The sequence below is a fragment of the Microcaecilia unicolor genome, chromosome 7 (assembly GCF_901765095.1).
Source record: "Microcaecilia unicolor chromosome 7, aMicUni1.1, whole genome shotgun sequence".
NCBI classification, from domain to species: domain Eukaryota; kingdom Metazoa; phylum Chordata; class Amphibia; order Gymnophiona; family Siphonopidae; genus Microcaecilia; species Microcaecilia unicolor.
This window is the reverse complement of record NC_044037.1, coordinates 194728792-194751795: the sequence shown is the minus strand read 5'-3', so window position 1 is coordinate 194751795 and position 23004 is coordinate 194728792. Positions and strand designations below refer to the sequence as shown.

Below are 23004 nucleotides of genomic sequence, written 5' to 3'. Positions count from 1 at the left end.
CATTCAAAGCGGTTTACATTTGAACCTGGGGCAATGGAGGGTTAAGTGACTTGCCCAGAGTCACAAGGAGCTGCAGTGGGAATTGAACCCAGTGCCTCAGGATCAAAGCCTACGTGCGTCCAATGCACGCCAGTATGGAACTACTGCTCGGCTACCACATGGCCTGGACAGAAATTCCATTTTTTACGCGCGTCCAATGCGCGCCAGAAAATATTTTTTATTTTCCAACACACAGCACTAACCGGGCGGTAATCAGCAGTGTACGCGCGCCGACAACTACCGCCCGGTTAACGCATGAGACCTTACAGCTAAGTCAATTGGTGGCAGCAAGGTCTCAGACCCAAAATGGATGCGCACCAATTTTTATTTTGCCGCACGTCCATTTTCGGCCTTTTTTTTACAGGGGCACTGAAAAATGGATCTGCGCACATCCAAAACACATGCCTACACTAGCACAGGCCATTTTTCAGCACATTTTACTAAAAGGAACCCAAAATCCACTGCACTAACCACTAGGCTACTCCTTCACGCTACTCTACTCCTAGACTGAAGATTTACACATTGCACCTGCTTGGAAGCAGGTGAAAATGTTAGTATGTATTTTATAACTATCCGTATAAATCATGATTCTGCCCACACTCTGCCCTGAGCACATCAACTGCACAACTACACACCAGTTTGTACAGCGCATACTATTGGGCATGATCTGATTTTATGTATGTGGGAAAAACGACAAGGAAACTCTGAACATAAATCATGTATTACTCATAATAAGCCTGGAGCGCCTTTAGCTTCACATAGTTCAACGTTTCAACATTCATTTGATCAGTTGAAATGTTTTGTGATTTACCAAGTGGAACAAAGCATGTGAGGTGGAAATAGAAATCTGAAACTTTTCCGGTCAGAACAATGCTGGATTCATAAATTAAAAACATTAGAACCAATGGGTCTTAACAATTCAGTTGAAGGGACGGCTTTTTTCTGACATCAAAAATGACTTGGCATCTCTCTATAGGTTAATGAAAAGTGTTGCAACAGTGATAGGATAATTATAAGTCGCCTGCAAACTACCGTCCAGTGGCAAGCATACCCCTTTTCACAATTTGGCTTCAGATCGTTACATAAAATGGAAAGATTACTGCTAGTTCTAATACATATGTCAAACAACACCTAAGCAAAGGCGACCAAGTAATTCTTCTCCAATTCGATAAGTTGGCGGCATTTGATGCGGTTGACCACACATTGCTACTCAAATGCCTGGATCAGATAGGAATAACAGGGACTGTGCTCAAATGGTTCAGTGAATTCCTTTCAAGTCGAAGCTACTCTGTCAAGCAAAACAAACAACTTTCCAACTACTGATCTATCTGCAGGGTCCCGCAGGGATTTTTTTATTTTTATTACATTTGTACCCCACGCTTTCCCACTCATAGCAGGTTCAATGCGGCTTCTCCCCTCTCACCGATCCTGTTCAACCTCTTTATGTCATCCCTTGCCTCAATACAACTGGGACTTAATGAACTACTATTATCCTACACAGATGACATCCTGATTCTCTTACCAGTAACAGCATCAAACAAAGATCCAACTTAGTCTCTAACGAATGATATGACTGCTGTTAGCACCTGAGCCTTGATCAATAAACTGAAACTGAATGCGCAAAAAAACAAGGTTCTGTGGTTCCGAAATCAGGAAGTTGAGGTCCCATCATCAATATCTTTGTCCAATGGTCAAAGCTTTACAGTCGAATCTCAAACCAGAATATTAGGGGTTTTGCTTGATTATTCACTCACCTTCTCTTCCCATATTAATCAGCTATGGAAGAAAACACTGTCCAAAGTAAGACAGCTATGTCTAGTCAGATCATTCTTCGACCAAAAAGCCTTCGAACTACTAGTCCAAATGTTAGTCCTACCTCACTTGGATTACTGTAACGTTCTATTTCTTGGTATTAAGTGTCAATATCAGAAAAAACTGCAAATCATATAGAATACTGCTACAAGACTAATATACAGATTGAATAAATATACTAGTGTTTCAACTCATCTAAACAAGCTGAACTGGTTTCCCATAGCAGAAAGACTCAGGTTCAAAGCTGCTTGTTTAGTTTTTCAAATCTTACAGGGCTTCACCATTGAACTGCTAAGACCACTTCACTATATCTGGTCCAGTCTAACAGACTGAAACAACAACTAATGCTAGCATCACCATTTCAAAAGACAATTCGAAATCAGAAGATTTTCAGCTCTCTATTTCCCCGTACTTGGAGTCAAAATATGGAACTCTCTACCTATTCCCATCAGAACAGAAAACAGCTACCTCAACTTCAGGAAGAGGCTTTAAAAACCTTTCTTTCCCAAAGACTGCTTCATAATAATCCATCATGACTTCTACTTCCTAGTATCATCCATTATCCTTTCCTTTAACATTTTTAGTCTCATGCATTTCATATCTCTAAGGTTTCTCATTCCTTACACTAACACTATCTGCTTTTGTCTCACCTAGAATGTAAACCACACTGAACCCTAGAAAGGGGATATTAGCGGTATTTCAATTGAATTTAATTGAAAATCACATAACTAAAACTTACAGTGACACAAACTGCTCTAGAATGGCCAATTCCAGATAGCAAGGTCACTGTCCATACTATACTTCATTTATACAGTTTTGATCCGCTTCAGTCACTTATTGCTTTTTTCCAGAGCGGATTATCATTATATTGAGCTAACATCTGTTAATTGACCAACAACTCACGTACTTAGTGTTGCTTAAATAGACCCCTGAAGCAGGCATCAGTCATGCCGAAACACGGTCTGTGTCGTGTCATTAATAAAGCACACTTGTTCCATTCCTGAGAGCCCTTTGTGCTTTTCTTCTGGAGTGACTTCAGCAACAGCAACAAACTCCCTCTACTACTGCACACTCTTGACACAACAAAACCCTAGAAAAAAACACTCTCAGCACCTACGTAGAAACCTGCCATACCATAACAGAACTAATTCCCAGGACCCAAACAGGTACAGGTGCCACCTCTGTGAGGCAGTGAGTGCTTGAGCACCCCCTGACATTAAGCAAACCACTTTGTCCAGAAAAAGGTCATTTATCTTGATTTCAGGCCCTTCATTACTTTGAAAAGTTGATTCTTCAGCAAGCAGGACTTATGAAAACACATCAAACACATCACTTCCTCAGTACTTCACTAACTTTTCCCAGTTGTGATCCCATTTTACTGGCTCTAAAAATCACATGACCTCAAATATACCTTTCCTTCCATTCATCTGCTCCAGATCAACTGATGCTACTGAAGCCCTGGCCTCCTCCCAAAACGGGACAAATTTTTGCAAGTGTGGTTGTGACCCCAAGTGAAGATTCTGCAACCCTGTTTGGATTGCAACCCACAGTTTGCAAATTGCTGCCCGAGAACACTATTACATCTTCTAATTAGGAACCAGAACAAACTGGACTGCTATAGATTCTCACCCAGAACCTACATACCAGCAGAATATTTAATTGCAGTCACATAACCAAAGCACATCAAACACCTCACCAAATACAAAATAAGCAACCATAAATTATAAACATTCTGAAAAAAATGAAATGAAAATCCTGAAAAGCCTGATGCTACATGCAATGCCACACTAGAGAAACAGAAAGAGTAGTGAGCAAAATACAATGGGGGAAAGGGGAGCAGATGCTGGATTCCATATAACAAGTTTCACAAGCAGTGAAATGGAATGGGTCACTAGGGCCAGGGCCAACACAGCATCAGCCATTAGGGAGCTTAGAGATGAGGATGGAGATTGTTTGTTTGGCCCCTTCAACCAAAAAGGTGTTCTGCTGCCCCTGAATTATATATGCAGCTATCCAAAGTGGATAAATCTCTACTGGACAGACTAGATGGGTCATTTTGCTCTTTATCTGTCATCATTTACAGTAACTCCATGTTATTTTTAAGGTAATGTCTGGATATTATCAGAGTACACATAAGTACATAAGTACATAAGTAGTGCCATACTGGGAAAGACCAAAGGTCCATCTAGCCCAGCATCCTGTCACCGACAGTGGCCAATCCAGGTCAAGGGCACCTGGCACGCTCCCCAAACGTAAAAACATTCCAGACAAGTTATACCTAAAAATGCGGAATTTTTCCAAGTCCACTTAATAGCGGTCTATGGACTTGTCCTTTAGGAATCTATCTAACCCCTTTTTAAACTCCGTCAAGCTAACCGCCCGTACCACGTTCTCCGGCAACGAATTCCAGAGTCTAATTACACATAAACACATGCACACATTTGAAGAGTCAGTCCGCGCGGCAGGAAGCACAATTAAAGCCCACTGCCAGAGCTGAACCCGGAAATTTAATGCCATGCCATATCCGGTGATCGGCATTGAATTTCCGGGTTCGTTTATGGACAACAAAACTTAACCAATTGAGCCAATATTCAGCACTAACTGGTTAAATTTCTAGCTGTTAAAGATAGCATTACTATTTACATGGTCCTATTTAACTGCTAAACCCGGTGTGAATATTAGTGCTAAATAGCTATATTGCGTGAAATATAGCCAGTTAGTCGCTATGCACCAACTGCAAATATTACTACTACCACTACTACTACTATTTAGCATTTCTATAGCGCTACAAGGCGTACGCAGCACTGCACAAACTTAGAAGAAGGACAGTCCCTGCTCAAAGAGCTTACAATCTAATAGACAAAAAATAAAGTAAGCAAATCAAATCAATTAATGTGTATGGGAAGGAAGAGAGGAGGGTAGGTGGAGGCAAGTGGTTACGAGTCAAAAGCAATGTTAAAGAGGTGGGCTTTCAGTCTAGATTTAAAGGTGGCCAAGGATGGGGCAAGACATAGGGGCTCAGGAAGTTTATTCCAGGCGTAGGGTGCAGCGAGACAGAAGGCGCGAAGTCTGGAGTTGGCAGTAGTGGAGAAGGGAACAGATAAGAAGGATTTATCCATGGAGCGGAGTGCACGGGAAGGGGTGTAGGGAAGGACGAGTGTGGAGAGATACTGGGGAGCAGCAGAGTGAGTACATTTATAGGTTAGTAGAAGAAGTTTGAACAGGATGCGAAAACGGATAGGGAGCCAGTGAAGCGACTTGAGGAGAGGGGTAGTATGAGTAAAGCGACCCTGGCAGAAGACGAGACAGGCAGCAGAATTTTGAACCAACTGGAGAGGGGAGAGGTGACTAAGTGGGAGGCCAGCAAGAAGCAGATTGCAGTAGTCTAAACGAGAGGTGTTCAGCAGCGATAACTGGTTATCTTCCACTGAATATTCACAGCTGGTTAAACGCTATTTAAGGGTCAGCGGCCATTGCTGACCGATTAAATGACACTGAATATGGGGGGGGGGGGGGGTAGGGTAGTACCTACCTTTCGTGCGTCTTCCCCTAGTGAGCGCAAATAATACTTTTCTTCCTTTAATGGACAGGAAAAATAAATACCATTAGCATTAAACAAACTATTCTTAATCCTATCTCAGCAACTCAATTAAGGGCTGATCAAAAATTCATGCACCCAACTGCTACTGAAGCTTGCAAGTGAGCGGTGTGCCCTTTCTCCCATTGCTGCCCGCTGGCTGTTTGCAGCAGGTAACCAAGGACAGATGTTTTACTGATGCCAGGGGACCGAAGCTGGAGAGAAACCGAAGCAGCTCTACCTAGACATTTAAGCTGTTGTGATAACATGACTCATATTCGATTCAAAGCAAACATACTGATTCATTTTAATCTCTGTTAGAGTTTGAAGCAATTGATTGTATTTTGTGCAAGAACTACTAATGTGAGACAATCGCTTGATCAAACTTTTCAATTAATTAAGAACACTTAAAGATTACAATATATAATTGTCCAGCCCTGCATAGTATGGCCAGAAGTAAAAACTTTTCAGAGATCTGAGAAGGAACAATCACAATGAAGTCTACCTACTCAGTGTGCTAGAGATCTCTTGGTGGTTGTGAGGCTTTTGCCTTTCTTGTGTACCTGCTGCTCTGTGACTTTCAGACAACAATACACAATCACGGCACCCTGATAAAATAGCCCCGTAACAAAATAGCCCTTGACAAATCAGCCCCTAACAAAATAACCCTTGACAAAATAGCCCCCTTAGAAAAAATAACACATCACAATAAAAGAGGATAAACTACAAGTGAAATCTTCACTGATAAAGGCTCCTATCAGCATTGAATTGTATAAAGATTATATAAATAAACAAAATTTTACAGCTACCAACTGGTATTCACGATCTGCTCTGCTGTTTAAGGAAACTATTCTTCCATCAACATGCTAATTAAAAAACAAAACACAATACTATCATCATTTTCATAGTCTTACCAACCTTATCCTGTTTGGCAAGATAAGATTATTAGGAAACAAATGCAGTGCCATATTCTGTACAGGCTGATTGGACCCTTTTGTCAGGGGGCTAATTTGTCAAGGCCTATATTGTGGGCAGGCTGTTTTGACAGTGGCTGTTATGTCAGGGGCTATTATGTCAGGAGTTTTTTTTGACTGGGCCATTTTAACAGGACTATTTTGACCGGATAGCCACAATCACTTCCCAAACTCAAATACTTGTGGATGGAACTGGTTGTGCTGCACTACCCTGAGGGATGGCAGCATGTCACTCGTGTACCAGCACCTCCTAGCAGCGGGATGACATCACTGCAGCACTGATGGACCTCTAGGTACCAGCTTCAGCTTCTAATAATTACACATACCTTCTTAATTAAAATTGACATTTAGGGATAATTTTATAATAGCACATCTATAAAACATTTCCAAAAATGCAGCTACTTGATAAAGACAACATAGGCACCTCAGTACCTTTATCAAATAGGTTGTAGAACCATCCCCAGTAGTGAACAAATACTCTTGCACAAATTTACACCTGCTCTGAGGCATGTGCTCTATGCATGTACAGGTATAAAGTGTGTGTGAATAATGTAGCTTCACCCCTGCTCTACCCAAACTACACCTCCCCAGGAATGCCTCTGTATTCTGTTTGGAAAGCATTATTTCTTACATATTTTGCATAGATAGTAGGACTGATCAGACATACAAGTAGAACTGACAGTGGCATACAAATGATGTCATGCAACAACACAGGGACAAAACAGCTCTCCTAGAGCTCAGAACCAGTGGCGTAGCAAGGGGGGGAGGGGCGGTCCGCCCCGGGTGTCAGCTCAGGGGGGTGCTCCCTGCCAGCTCCCCCCCTCGGCGAATCGACACCCCCCCCCCGACCAGCTCCCGCACCCTACCTTTAAAAAGAATATCGGGAGGCGAGGCGCAGCGCCTCGTGCCTGCCCTGCACGTAAAAGAAATGTGGACCGTCGGGTCTTCCCTCGCTCTGTCTGTCCCGCCCTTGCGGAAATAGGAAGTTGCGTCAGCGGAGAGCAGGACAGATAGAGCAAGGGAAGACCCAACGATCCACATTTATTTTACGTGCAGGGCAGGCGCGAGGCGCTGCGCCTCGCCTCCCGATATATTTTTTTTAAGTAGGGTGCGTGAGCTGGTCGGGGGGGGGTGTCATCGTGCTGCACCCGGGGGTGGGGGTGCAACAGCGAACCGCCCCACCCCGGGTGGCAGCCCCCCCTGCTACGCCACTGCTCAGAACTAAGTGCAAAGTTCTGAGTATACACGGTCCTTCCCACATGTAACACTCTCCTCAGTTCCTCGGGAATGCAGAGGGGGCAGGAATTGAATACCTGATCAATCTGCTGTTTACAGAAAAGAACTGTTACAGGTGACAGTAGCACTTAATGGATAGCAGTATCTAACTGTCCAAATAAATACCACTGGCTGGGAGATTCAGCGGTACTATCCAGATAATGCCACTAAATAATGCCTCCGGATAGTGCCAAGGTGGTCCATGAGCTGAGAGGCCAATTATTTTATTTATTTATTTGTAGCATTTATACCCCGCTCTTTCCCGCTCAATAGCAGGTTCAGTGCGGCTTACAATGTATGGGTTACAAAGTATCACAGGGATAACACAGTTGAATAGAGTAGTACAAGAGGAAGAGGATGTGGGGGGAGGATTGAGGTATGGGTAATGATAGTGGTGTGGATTAGGTTCGAAAATTAAGATGGGTCGTTTGGATAAGCTTGTTTGAAGAGGTAAGTTTTCAACAGCTTTCAGAAGGGTAGGTGTTCGTTGGTTGTTCGGATAGATCTTGGTATGGTGTACCATAGTAGGCTGCCTATAACGGAAAAGTTGGATGCGTAGTAGGTTTTGTATTTGAGACCTTTGCAATTGGGAAGGTGAAGATTGAGATATGTTCGAGAAGATTTGGACCCGTTCCTGGCTGGAAGGTCAATCATATTGGTCATGTAACTTGGAGATTCTCCGTGAAGGATCTTGTAGATCAGTGTGTGGACTTTGAAGTTTATTCATTCTTTGATAGGGAGCCAATGGAGTCTTTCACGGAGTGATGTTGCACTTTTGAATCGTGATTTACCAAAAATGAGTCTGGCTGCCGTGTTTTGGGCGGTTTGGAGTTTTTTCAGGATTTGGGCTTTGCAGCCAATGAAGATACTGTTGCAGTAGTCAGCGTGGGTGAGTACTGTGGATTGTACCAGATTACGGAAAGTTTTTAGGGGGAGGAATGGTTTCACTCTTTTCAGAACCCACATCATGTTGAACATCTTCTTCGTTATGGCTTTTGCATGAGTTTCTAGAGTTAGGTGGTTATCTAACGTTACTCCTAGGATTTTTAAATTGTCAGATATTGGGATTGTAACGTCTGGGGTGATTAGGGTGGTTGGGAGTAGAGTGGAGTGTTGTGATGAGAGGATTAAACATTGAGTTTTTTCTTTATTCATTTTCATCTTGAAAGTGTTAGCCCAGGAGGCTAAGATGTTTATGCCAGAGATTATTTTATCAGAGATTTCTGCAAGGTTGGATTGGAAAGGGATGAATATGGTGACATCATCTGCGTAGATGAAGGGGTTTAGACCAGACTTGGATAGGGATTTAGCCAAAGGAATCATCATAAGATTGAAAAGGATCGGGGATAGAGGCGATCCTTGGGGAACTCCGCATTTTGATGACCACGCAGACGATACTGATCTGGTTCATTTGACTTGATATGATCTGGTGGTGATGAAACTTTTTATCCATTTAATGATGTTTCCACCAATCCAGATAGCAGCAATATTCAGCATTATACACAGAAAAAAAAAAAAGACTGTCCTAAGTTATCCAGACAGTGGCATTGAATACCACTGCTATCTGCATAGTGCTCGCACTGACCACCCTACCCGGATATTCAGTGCTGGTCAATGAACTCCAATTCTGTTGCAGTTGAAGGAGACAAGCAGTTCCACAGACTTTCTTTTAAGATAATATATAGAAGCCCTTTTGCAGTTCAGTGTGTGAATGCACTGGACTGCAGGAGATCGACTTCTTCCTGAAGCAGATGAGTATGGGCTTCAGGCATTTGAGAGATTAAAACCTGAGGTGATAGAACATTTTTACGATGTTTAGAACCCAGAGATCTGTGGTGATCTCTTTCCACTGCTGAAGAAAAAGACTTCCCAACTCCCTCCAGGTAGGACAGGATGTGTATTGTCAGAAGAACATTGTCCCTGAAGAACCCCAGAACTATATAAGATCTTTGCCTAATAAATATACTGCCCAGCCTAATGCAAGGAATTTAGAGCAGAACCCGAGCTGCAGCAATAGCCAGCATGCTCAGAAGCTTAGTGGGTGCCTGGCTTCCCCAAGACCTATTAAAAGAAGAAAGGCTAGATAAGTACATAAGTATTGCCATACTGGGACAGACCAAAGGTCCATCAAGCCCAGCATCCTGTTTCCAACAGTGGCCAATCCAGGTCACAAACACCTGGCAAGATCCGAAAAAAATACAAAACATTATATTATGCTTATCCCAGAAATAAGCAGTGGATTTACCCCAAGTCCATTTTAATAATGGTCTAGGAACATTTCCTTTAGGAAGCCATCCAAACCTTTTTAAAACTCTGCTAAGCTAACCACCTTTACCACATTCTCTGGCAACAAATTCCAGAGTTTAATTACACGTTGAGTGAAGAAACCTTTTCTCTGATTCGTTTTAAATTTACTAGTTTGTAGCTTCATCGCATGCCCACTAGTCCTAGTATTTTTAGTAAGAGTAAACAGAAACTTCATGTCTACCCGTTCCACTCCACTCATTATTTTATAGACCTCTATCATATCTCCCCTCAGCCGTCTTTTCTCCAAGCTGAAGAGCCCTAGCCACTTTAGCCTTTCCTCATAGGGAAGTCGTCCCATCCCCTATATCATTTTCATTGCCTTTCTCTGCACCTTTTCTATATTAAAACACACTATATCTTTTTTGAGATGCGGTGACCAAAACTGAACACAATATTCGAGGTGCGGTCGCACCATGGAGCGATACAAAGGCATTATAACATCTTCATTTTTATTTTCCATTCCTTTCCTAATAATACCTAACATTCTATTTGCTTTCTTTGCCGCCACAGCACATTGAGCAGAAGGTTTCAAAGTATTGTCAACAATGACTCCTAGATCCTTACACTAGTATTCTATAAGGGAATTCACCCTTTGTAAATCAGGCCCACAAAGGGTAATTTGATCCACTCAGTAGTCCTCAGAAATCACCCTTCTAGAATTTAAGCTTAGTGCGTTCTGTCCCAGTACCTAACTTTAGGCATTCTTTTGAGAATTTACCCCTACATGCATATTTTCATATTTTGAAAAGTACACATGTTGTTTGGTCAAGAAAAATTCCCATAGAAAAAGCAGATGCAAGTCACTGCTGCTACTTGTTCCTTTGGCAGTCTTCAAAGAGAAAGTACATGTGTGCAAAGTCCACAGCTATGAAGTAGGCAGACTTTACAACAATGTGTGAACCATGCCCCATAATGATCATAATCCCATATTAACCATTATCCATTCATAGAAAATAAACTAGACAACATGATAAAGTAACCAGACATAACCTGACATGATAAATAGAGGAGTTTGCATCAGCATCAAACCCCTTCTCCCTCACCTCCCCCCACCCAACTTTAATTATACAAAATGGTTCTTATTCTTGTACAGATCTTTCAAAAACTACAGGGTCTAATTTGTATAAATCTTTCTGTATGCACAAAATAGGACAAAACCCTCTGTAAATCAGGCCCATAAAGGGTAATTTGATCCACTCACTAGTTCTCAGTCAATTAGACTACTGCAATGCTCTTTATAAGGGAGGGACTCAGAGTAAAAGAATGCCGATGCTTGCAGTTAGTTCAAAATATTGCAATCAAACTTATCGTGTGAGTAAAAAAATTAGATCACATGATCCCACTCCTGAAGGTCTCTCACTGGCTACATCTTTCTCATTGGATAACATAAATTACTCCTGCTGGTGTTTAAAATCCATAGCTCCAGCGAACTGTCTTTCCTATCATGTCTCCCGACACACTAGTCCCCCCCCTAGATCTTTCAGATCATGTAAGCAGAATCATCTGGCTGTCCCTATGTTTAGAGAAATTGTATACGATAGCACTTGGCTTTCAATATTTTCTGTCCAAGGCCCAGATCTTTGTACTATGTTACCCCAGCATCTAAGATTACAGTCCTTTCTCGAACATTTTAAGGCAGACCTAAAGACTCTTCTATTTGCGGATAGGTAGGAGATCACTAACACTGGCTCTGTTTGCAGATAATTTATTGGTTGTTCTTACTGACCCCAAGGAGGTCATTACTGTAGTTACTGACTATTGAGTGACTTTAGCTTCTTTTCTGGTTTGTGGATTAATACGGAAAAGTCAGAAGTTTTAAGCTTGAAACCAGGGTTGAGAGAGCAATGGGAAGAGCCTTTTCCCCTTAAATTTACTGGATATAAGTCTTAACCACACAGTCTCCTCCTTGTGTGTATTCTCCCCCCCCCCCCATCCTCTCCAAATTTTGTAGTTCCTCCCCTCCTCTATCCCCCTGTCTTGCTTTTCTATTGTACTTCATCCCTTTTAGTCTCTAAACCGGTCAGATAGCTTGGTTGATAGGTGGGATAGAAAGTTTTAAATAAACTTGGAAATTAATTCTATAACGGTGTGCCTATTTTTATGGTACTAAGATGGCGCCTTATTTAGAGCCACTTAATAAAAACAGTATGCACCTACTTTTCCTCACAGAATGTTAGCGTACCAGGGCAAATACGCACCTATATTTTAGGCAAGACACTTACGCATGTAAATTATAGAATGCTATAGGTAACTATCCACCATACTCATGCTCCACCCAGAATCCACCTATGTATATACCCACCATTGCATTCAGCTGCCAGTGTACAGAATAGAACATAGTCGGAATATTGGCATTTATAGGCATGTTTCTGCCAACATGCTGCCTAAGCACTATTCTACAAATACCTGTTTAACTTACACAGCACATATTTGCAAGGGGAGTGTATACAGAGACCCAAGTTTATAGAATACTGGAAATTATGTGCATGCATGTAGCACTGTGGTGCTAACACATACACCAGCTCCATGGCTGCTATAAGTGCTTGCGGCTATATGTTAAGCATATTAATACCTGGTTAGCCTAGTATTCTGTAAAGGAAAGCAGGTGCCTATATTCCTTTATATAATAGGTTCCTACCAGGCACCCTGTAATAGAAATATCCCCAACATGGCTACAACAAATTTAAAGAAAATTCAAAAACCCAATGCCATAAAGGGTTATGACTTCAAAAGAATCACCACAGGCACAGAATGGCAAGTGGAAATAAAGAAACCACCACAAGAAATACTATAAGGGAATTTACCTCACAAATAAAGTACTCCTCGTGTTTTTCTTCCACAGCTCGCTGTACAAATGCATCAAAAGGCAAGGATCTGAAACATAGGAAAGCTATTCTATGAGGGAAGGCAAAATGTAATGTTAACACTAATCCAGGAAGCTTGGCATTCCTAGGCCAGTCTCAGTTTAGAGCAGGGGTTCTCAACTCAGTCCTCAGGACACACTTAACCAGTCAGGTTTTCAAGATACCCATAATGAATATGCATGAGATAAATTTGAATGCACTACCTCCATTCTGTGATAATCTTACTCATGCATATTCATTGTAGATATCCCATAAATCTGACTGGCTAAGTGCATCCCGAGGACTGAGTTGAGAACCCCTGATTTAGAGCATGATACATTTCAAACTCTGAACTGGACACTGGTGAATCCCCCCCTCCCTATTTAGACTACTGCAATGGTCTGTAAGTGAGCTTTAATACCACACCACAAAATAAGAAGACAGTGGCACAATCAAAACAATAAAATCTCTGTTCTTAAACCAATCAGTACACTCCTTACTGAGGAAGACAGAAAAAGACCTCATGAAAAGCCATATGGCCAGCTATGGGGTTAGTTATTAACATGTGTTAAGCGAATAAAGCATGCCCCTTAACACACATTAAACATAAGTCTTAACCACATAATGCATGCTAGTTTAAGGTACTGAGCCCTAATAGTAATGAGAAGAAAAGCATGCAAATGCATACAAAATATCTCATTATTATGTAAATTCAAATAACACAGTTTGCATTGAACTTCACAAGCTATGCTATTCCAAGAAAAGTATGCCAACTCAAAGCTGGCATTACTGGCCACTGATATATGAACTGATGCTTCCAGGCACCACTTTAAAAGGGCAGGCACTGTAAAAATGATGCACAGTTAGGGGGGGGTCCCCATCTCAGCAAAGACTACCATGAAGACACCCAAATCTTCCCCAGACCCTCCACCCCCAAAGATGCATTAGTTCTGAAGGGTTTAAGATCTACCTTCACCCCCACTAGATCTCCCCAAGACACCCACTGCCCCGTAGGCTCCTTCAGGCCTACCTGAAGCAATTGTGGTGTAGGGAACCAATCCCCCGTCGTTCCTATCCCTGATGGCTTCGGGTTCAAAATGGCACTCATGACCCCTAGCTAGGATAAAAAAAAGTCTCCTTTTTACAACATTATATGGAACATAAGCATATGTGTTCTGATTTGTGTTCTTCTGTCAATGATTACATTTCCCCCATTAAGATCCAGGGGTGACTGCAATTTGCTGCTTTGCCAATTAGAGTAGGATGGATGTTTAAGCTTGGATCAGTAACCCTGACTGGCTTGAATGGTTGAATGGCAGTGGGATTTTCTATAAGCTCTGACTTGGATATTTCTGGTGAGCTCAGATTGGGCCATTTACATCAAATGTGCAACTTTCTTTAAATTAGTCACCTTATTTTCTAACTCCTCTTACTCTTTTACCTATGAATATGTTAACCATCTCTCTGGCCTCATATGCAACTTTCTTTAAATTAGTCACCTTACTTTCTAACTATCTTACCTATCTATATGTTCCATCTTTCCTTATACCCTGCACTGTCAATTAAAATGTTCTATTACATATTGTGTTGACATTATCAGTAGTATACTATCATGGGCATTTTCGAAAGAGAAGGGCGCCCATCTTCCGACACAAATCGGGAGATGGGCGTCCTTCTCTCAGGGTCGCCCAAATCGGCATAATAGAAAGCCGATTTTGGGCGTCCTCAACTGCAGTCTGTCGCGGGGACGACCAAAGTTCACAGAGGCATATCGGAGGCGGGACTGGGGCGTGCTTAACAGATGGGCGTCCTCGGCCAATAAGGTAAAATTATGTATCATACCTGATAATTTTCTTTCCATTAATCATAGCTGATCAATCCATAGACTGGTGGGTTGTGTCCATCTACCAGCAGGTGAAGATAGAGAGCAATCCTTTTGCCTCCCTATAGGTGGTCATGTGCTGCCGGAAACTCCTCAGTATGTCGATATCAAAGCTCCATCCGCAGGACTCAGCACTTAGAGAATTACACCCACAAAGGGACACTCTGCCCAGCTTACCACCGCTGAAACGGGGGAGGGGAATCAACCCAGCTCATCCCCACACAAGTGGGGGAGGGGAATCCGTCCAGCTCATCCCTGCGGAGCGGGGGAGGGACACCACACCCGCCGATGCGGGGGGATCTGGCTTATCCTGCAACCGCAACCGCGGGAGGAGCTGACTGACCCTAACACCGCCGAAGCGGGAGGGATACAAAGCTGCCCTACAGCTGCACGAAGCGGGAGGGAGCGCCGGCAGAATTTAGGTCTCAATCCAGCCCTGAAAAACCAAGGGGAGAGGAATGCAGCAGCTCACAACAAAATCGTCTCAACTCCTGAAGAATCCAATTGAAAAAACTTGAACACGAAGTCCTCCTGAACAGGAACTGAAGACTAAACTTGAACCTGAAATGCAACCAGAATATAAACAGTACAGATATCTGGGAGGGGCTATGGATTGATCAGCTATGATTAATGGAAAGAAAATTATCAGGTATGATACATAATTTTACCTTCCATATCATCATGCTGATCAATCCATAGACTGGTGGGATGTACCGAAGCAGTACTCACCCAGGGCGGGACATAGAAATCCCTGACCGCAACACTGAAGCTCCAAACAGGGCCTCCGCCCGAGCAGCCACAGTCAAGCGGTAATATCTGGAGAAGGTATGAGCCAATGCCCAAGTTGCCGCCCTACAAATCTCTTCCAAGGAAACGGACCTGGCCTCTGCCATCGAGGCCGCCTGTGCTCTAGTGGAGTGAGCCTTCAGCTGGATAGGTGGCACCTTCCCCGCAGCCACATAAGCCGCTGCAATGGTTTCCTTGACCCATCGTGCTACTGTAGGCTTGGCAGCCTTCAGACCCTTACGAGGACCTGTGAACAGCACAAACAGATGATCCGACTTCCGGAAATCATTGGTCACTTCCAAGTATTTGATGATGACTCGTCTCACATCTAGATATTTGAGAGCAGAGTACTCCTCTGGGTAGTCCTCCCTACGAAAGAGGGGTAAACAGAGCTGCTGATTCACATGGAAGCGAGAAACAATCTTGGGCAGGAAGGAAGGCACTGTGCGAATAGACACTCCTGCCTCAGTGAACTGCAGAAAGGGCTCTCGACATGATAGCGCCTGGAGCTCAGAAACTCTTCTGGCTGAAGTGATAGCCACCAAAAAGACTGTTTTCAACGTCAGGTCTTTCAGAGATGCCCTCGACAAGGGTTCAAAAGGCGTCTTCTGCAAGGCTCTTAGCACTAGATTGAGATTCCACGCAGGCACCACCGAGCGCAGAGGAGGGCATAGGTGATTAACTCCCTTGAGAAAGCGCACCACATCTGGCTGCGAGGCCAGGGAAGCACCCTTCAGGCGACCCCTGAAGCAAGTCAGAGCCGCTATCTGGACTTTAAGGGAACTGAGCGACAGGCCCTTCTCCAGACCTTCTTGCAGGAACGCCAACACTGAAGAAATTGGAGCAGTGAAGGGAGAAAGAGAGCCTGCCTCACATCACGATGCAAAGGTACGCCAAACCCTGGCGTAAGCAGTAGAAGTAGAGCGCTTCCTCGCTCTCAGCATAGTGGCGATGACCTTGTCTGAGAAGCCCTTCTTCCTCGGACGCTGCCGCTCAATAGCCAGGCCGTAAGACCAAAGGGGGAGGGATCCTCCATCACCACGGGACCCTGATGCAACAGGCCCTGCTCCGATGGCAGCCGCAGAGGACCGTCCACTGAGAGCCTGATCAAGTCCGCATACCAGGGATGTCTGGGCCAGTCCGGACCCACCAGGATTATCCGGCCCGGATGCTTTGCCACCCGGTCTAGCACCCTGCCCAACATGGGCCAGGGCGGGAACACATAGAGAAGCTCCTGTGTCGGCCACTGTTGGAGAAGAGCATCTACTCCCAGAGATCGAGGGTCCCGTCCTCTGCTGAAAAAGTGCGGCACTTGGCAATTGGCCGATGACGCCATCAGATCTAGGCTCGGCTGGCCCCAGCGCTTCGTGATGTCCAAGAACGCCTGAGCCGATAGCTGCCACTCTCCGGGATCCAAGGTATGGCGACTGAGAAAGTCCGCCTTGACATTCATGACTCCCGCAATGTGGGCCGCCGACAGCTGTTCCAGGTTCGCTTCCGCCCACTGGCATAGATTCATGGCCTCCTTGGCTAGAGAGGCGCTCTTGGTACCTCCCTGGCGATTGACATAGGCCATAGCCATGGCATTGTCCGACAGGACCCGTACTGGCTTCAACGCCAGTACTGGGAGAAACTCCAAAAGCGCCAACCGAATGGCTCTGAGTTCCAGGAGGTTGATAGACCACTTTGCCTCTGCAGGAGACCAGAGCCCCTGCACTGTCCTTCCCAAGCAGTGGGCTCCCCAGCCCATCAAAGAGGCGTCCGTCGTGACGACAACCCACTCCGGGGTCAAAAGAGGCATTCCTGCGGACAACTTGTCTGTCCTCAGCCACCAGCTCAGCGCCTTGCGCACCGCTGGGTCCAAGGGAAGGCGCACAGCGTAATCCTCCGACACTGGAGTCCAGCGCTGCAGAAGAGAGTGTTGTAGTGGTCTCATATGAGCCCTGGCCCAGGGCACTACTTCCATCGTGGCCGTCATAGAGCCCAACAGCTGCACATAGGCCCAAGCCCGAAGAGGAGAGGCTACTAGGAATTGTTCCACCTGAGCCTGAAGCTTGACAATTCGATTGTCTGGCAGGAACACTCTGCTCACTTGGGTGTCGAAACGAACTCCCAGATACTCCAGGGACTGAGTCGGGTGCAGCTGGCTTTTCTCCCAGTTGATGATCCACCCCAGGGAACTCAAAAGAGCAATCACCGGTCCACAGCTCTGCCGCACTCTGCATAAGAGGGGGCTCGGATCAACCAGTCGTCCAGATAAGGATGGACTTGTACTCCTTCCTTTCGTAGGAAGGCCGCGATGACCACCATTACTTTGGAGAAGGTCCGCGGAGCAGTAGCCAACCCGAACAGGAGGGCTCTGAACTGGAAGTGTCGGCCCAGGACTGCAAAACGCAGAAAGCGTTGATGAGGAGGCCAGATGGGAATATGCAAGTAAGCTTCCTTGATGTCCAAGGATGCCAGGAACTCCCCTGCCTTCACTGCCGCTATAACAGAGCGGAGAGTCTCCATTCGGAAGTGCCGAACTTTCAAGGCCCGATTGACCCCTTTGAGGTCGAGGATAGGCTGTACCGAACCTCCTTTCTTTGGTACCACAAAGTAAATGGAGTAACATCCCTTGCCAAGCTGATCTTCTGGCACCGGAACGACTACACCCAGGCGGATGAGATTGTCCAAAGTCCGCTGCACTGCCACAACTTTGACCGGAGACTTGCAGGGAAAGTGGACAAACCCATCTCTTAAGGGTCAGCAGAACTCTAGCTTGTAGCCATCTCTGATGACTTCCAGCACCCAAGCATCTGAAGATACCCTGGTCCACTCGCCCAGAAACGAGGACAGGCGTCCTCCAATCTGCTCTGGCCCATGGACCAGGGCCCCGTCATTGGGTACGAGACCCTGGGGGAGGACCGGAGGACGCACCTCCGGGACGGCGGTCTCTGCGAAAGGAATGCTGCTTGGGGGAGAAGTTCATCTTGAAGGAAGAGGGGGCAGAGGAGCCCGACTTGCCCGGGCGATACCGACGGGCTTCCTGAAACCGTCCTTTGGAGGAACCGGGGCGGGCACCACTGGCCCGAGCCCTGATCTCTGGTAACCTCTTGCCCTTAGACGTGCCGAGATCGGTCACAATTTTGTCCAGCTCGACCACAAAGAGCAGCTTGCCTTTAAAAGGCAACTTAGCCAGGCGAGACTTAGAGGCGTGGTCAGCAGACCAATGCTTCAGCCAAAGCCAATGCCGTGCAGAGAATGTCTGAGCCATACCTTTAGCCGAGGCTCTCAAGACACCACTCAAGGAACGCATTACTTTTAAAGTATGCACATTAGTCCACAAAATCATTCACGGTGAAGCCCCAGCCTACATATCTGATTTAATAGACTTACCACCCAGAAACGCTAAAAGATCATCCCGAACTTTCCTCAACCTCCACTTCCCAAATTGCAATGGCTTGAAATACAAGGCGCTGCACGCGTCAACCTTTTCCTACATGAGCACGCAGTTCTGGAATTCACTGCCGCGCAGCCTGAGGACGATCTACAAGCAAACCACCTTCCGCAAACTACTGAAGACCCATCTTTTTGAGAAAATTTACGGAAAGAACCAAAACACATAAAGCCCACACTCACTGTTCTATAATGCCGCGCAGCCTGAGGACGATCTACGAGCAAACCACCTTCCGCAAACTACTGAAGACCCACCTTTTTGAGAAAATTTACGGAAAGAACCAAAACACATAAAGCCCACACTCACTGTTCTATAATGCATCATTACAGCCACTCTGAATTCTCATCCCCCCTAATCTCACCTACTCATCCCCCGTAATCTCACCACACTCATACCTTTACTCACAGAAAATGTATACCAAATGCTTTCCTGTCATTATATATTACCCCTTTTAGTTTCCCGTTGTTTCCTTCCAATGTACTGCCCCTTTTAGTTTCCCGTTGTTTCCTCTTCAATGTTTCAATGATCTTTTCCATTGTTATATTCCTTAATGATACTTGACTTTGTCTCGCATAACTCCCCACAATGTAATCCATAACTGAGTTGTAACAAACTGTATTTCCATCTTTCATAACGTATTGTAAGCCACACTGAACCCGCAAAAAGGTGGGAAAATGTGGGATACAAATGCAATAAATAAATAAATACAGCAAGTCTGCCAAGTAGGCCAAGCCCGATTCCAGGGCCGGCCAATCAGCCCTCAAGGAAGGATCCGAGGGGGAAGCCCGCTGCACAATCGTCAGGCACGCCCTGGCCACATAGGAGCCGCAAACTGAGGCCTGCAAACTTAAAGCAGCCGCCTCGAAGGACGACCTTAAAGCCGCCTCCAATCTTCTGTCTTGGGCGTCCTTTAGGGCCATGCCACCTTCCACCAGCAACACCGTTTTCTTAGTCACCGCAGTGATTAAAGAATACACGGTAGACCAAAGAAAGGCCTCCCGTTCACCTTCAGGCAGAGGATAGAGGCGGGACATAGCCCTAGCCACTTTCAGGCTCGCTTCTGGGACATCCCATTGAGCCGAAATCAAGGTGTGCATGGCCTCATGCACGTGGAAGGTTCTAGGCGGGCGCTTCGTCCCCAGCATAATGGCAGAGCCAGCAGAGGCTGAGGGAGAGACGTCTTCCGGAGAGGAAATCTTCAAAATGCTCATGGCCTGCACTAACAGGTTGGGCAAATCCTCTGAGCGAAAGATCCGCGCTGCAGAGGGGTCATCCGCTCCATCCGAGCGGGAATCCGTTTCCTCCAAGGAATCCCCAAAGGACCTGTTATGATTGGGGTCAGAACCCCTCTCAAACTTACCTCTTTCCTGGGGGTCAGCTTCTTAGCTGGCTTCTGTTTCTTTTCTCTGTCCTTTTGGAGCTGGCTCTGTCTCTCTGTGCTGGCAGCTTCCAGCAGCATGGGGTTAATTGTTTTACTTTACTACAGCTGTGTGGGTGGACTGAGTTAGCTCTACCTCTCTTTGGGTGTACTGGCTTCAAGTGCTTCATGGTGTTGCATTGGTGTGGGTTGGGCCTCTCTGGGTCAGTGTGCTTTTGCCTAGGTCTAGGGAGTGTGACATCATCAGGGAGGGCCTTGATAAGGAAGTGGTGTTGTTTCCTTCAGAGCCTTTTCAACAGTGGTGTTTGCTTTAGGTAGGGTGGTGCAGTGTGCACTTCTGACTTTGTGTCTAGTTTCCCTGCTTGCTTTTGCTAAGGGCCAGGTTAGTGTTAGTGCAGTGTGCACTGGTGTCTGTGTGTTTAGCTTTCCTGCTTTTCCCTTTGGTTCCCCTGCTTTTCCCTCTTGGTGTTGGAAGCATTGCTGTGTGTAGGGCTTTGGAAGCTCTGTTGCTGATAGAAGTACTTCAGGGTTTGGTGTTGTTAGGAACACTGCAGAGTTTGCTGTTGTTGTTGTTACATTTGTACCCCGCGCTTTCCCACTCAGGGCAGGCTCAATGCGGCTTACATGTGGCAATGGAGGGTTAAGTGACTTGCCCAGAGTCACAAGGAGCTGCCTGTGCCTGAAGTGGGAATCGAACTCAGTTCCTCAGTTCCCCAGGACCAAAGTCCACCACCCTAACCACTAGGCCACTCCTCCACTCTGTTAGAAGTACTTCTGGTGTTTGTGCTATTGGGAGCATTGCAGTCTTTGCTGTTGGTGTTTGGTGATTTAGAATCACTTTTGGCTTATGTGTTAGCTTCCCTGCTTTTTCCTTGTGGCTCCCCTGTTTTCCCTTTTAGTGCTAGGAGCTCTTCTGGTTGCTTGCCAGAGTAGTGCTTAGGAAGCACCTTGTTAGTTGTATCTAGCTTGCTAGAGCAGTGCTTAGGTAGCTTGGTAGTTTTGTGTTTAGCTTATTAGTGTAGAGCTCTGCTTGTAGCTTTGGTGCTTAGTAGCACCTGTGTTAGCTTTGTGTTTAGTTCCCTGCTCTGTTAGTTTAGGGCTTAGGAAGTCCCTTTCTTGAGCAGGGCTTAGGAGCTCCTGGTTAGTATAGGGCTTAGGAAGTCCTTTTGTCAGTTTACTGTTAGGAACACTCCTGCTGGTTTAGGGCTTGGGAGCACGTAGATCCGTTTAGGTTTAGGAGTACTTCTGTTTCCAGTCCTGGTCCCTGTGTCATCCGGTATCCAGTAAGTCCTGCCGGCTACTCGAACCCAGGAGCTCAACTCCTGGGGGGCTTAGTAGCTAAGTGCAGGTGAAGCTGTGTGGACCAGTCCGGTGTGCTCCAGTCCGGTGTTCCAGTCCTGTGTCCTCCAGTCCGGGGGATTCCAGTCCAGTGTTCCAGTCCTGTGTCATCCAGTCCGGGGAATTCCAGTCCAGTGTTCCAGTCCATGTGTTCCGGCTCGCTGGGCGGTGCCTGCAGTCCCTGCCGGTGTCGGTGTGCTTGCCCAGTGTTGGTTGGTGGGTTTTGCCTGCTGCTGTCGCTCCTCGTCAGCAGCCCAAGGGCTCACATTTGCTCCAGAACCCAGCCCCGTGGGCTCTGAACCTGAGAACCTGACAGGAACGTTGGGAGAACTCAGATACGCTGCCCTCATCTACATCAGAGGAGACAGATAGGCATATTTTCAAAGCACTTAGCCTTCTAAAGTTCCACAGGTTTCTATGGAACTTTGGAAGGCTAAGTGCTTTGAAAATATGCCTCAGAGTCCTCTAGGGCCTGGAAAAAATGGCGTCCGGCGCGAAACTCCGAGAAGGAGCCACATGGGAAAAACGGCGCTTAACTTTGGCCGCTTTCTTGCCGTCGCCCGAATCAAGGGCGACCCTAGCATTAACGTCTCCCACCTCGAGGGCGGCCCAAAAAGAAGCCGTCCGAGCAGAGTGGCTGGCCAAAATGGGGGGGGGGGGGGTGAGCGAGCAGTGGGGTATGGGCGTTTATGGCGGGAAAAATCGCCGCACCGGAGGAAGAACCGGGACACTGACCAGCCTCCAAACTGACGCCCAAAGGCGGCGATTCAGGTTTTGAAACCCCCGCATCCCTGCTAGACACGCACACGCGGTCTGGGGAGCGATTCTTCACGCCCTCGCCCTCCGACGCCATAGGCCACGTGGAGACCAATCGGGGAACCCCCTGCCCGCTACAAAAGGTAAAAATTACCTGCTTCTCGCTCCGAGCTGTAACGAACTGGTGTCCCAGTGAGCAGCTGCAATAAACGCTGATATAAACGTTGGAATAAACGCCAAGGACGTCCAAATTTTTTTTTTTTTTTTTAACGGAGCCAGCGGGAGGGGGGAGAAAAGGAGGGACCTGGCACCACCAGGTTTGCACTTGCTCAAGAAGAGCCCTCAACCCCAGGTACTCAACAAACCTAAGGATTAGGCTTGGAGACCTAGCCAGAGCTGCTGCTGTGTGTGACCACCACCTGCTGAGATAGAGAACATACTGAGGAGTTTCCGGCAGCACATGACCACATATAGGGAGGCAAAAGGATTGCTCTCTATCTCCACCTGCTGGTAGATGGACACAACCCACCAGTCTATGGATTGATCAGCATGATGATATGGAATGGAAAAATGTAGGGCATCCCTGATGAACATTTGG

The 23004-nt window shown here is 45.9% G+C and overlaps 1 protein-coding gene across 2 annotated transcripts in view; it reads right to left on the bottom strand.

Moving 5' to 3' along the window:
* The window catches only part of TYW5 (tRNA-yW synthesizing protein 5), a 74820-nt gene that overhangs the window by 35950 nt on the left and 15866 nt on the right, over window positions 1–23004 (bottom strand). Inside the window, exons 3-4 of one of the 2 annotated variants that reach the window (XM_030209987.1) lie at window positions 12789–12858; window positions 5384–5428 (exon numbers count right to left, since the gene is read on the bottom strand). In XM_030209987.1, coding sequence (XP_030065847.1) covers window positions 5384–5428; window positions 12789–12858 — 115 coding nt within the window. The remainder of the gene's footprint in view (window positions 1–5383; window positions 5429–12788; window positions 12859–23004) is intronic. The other variant, XM_030209988.1, reaches the window with a different exon arrangement.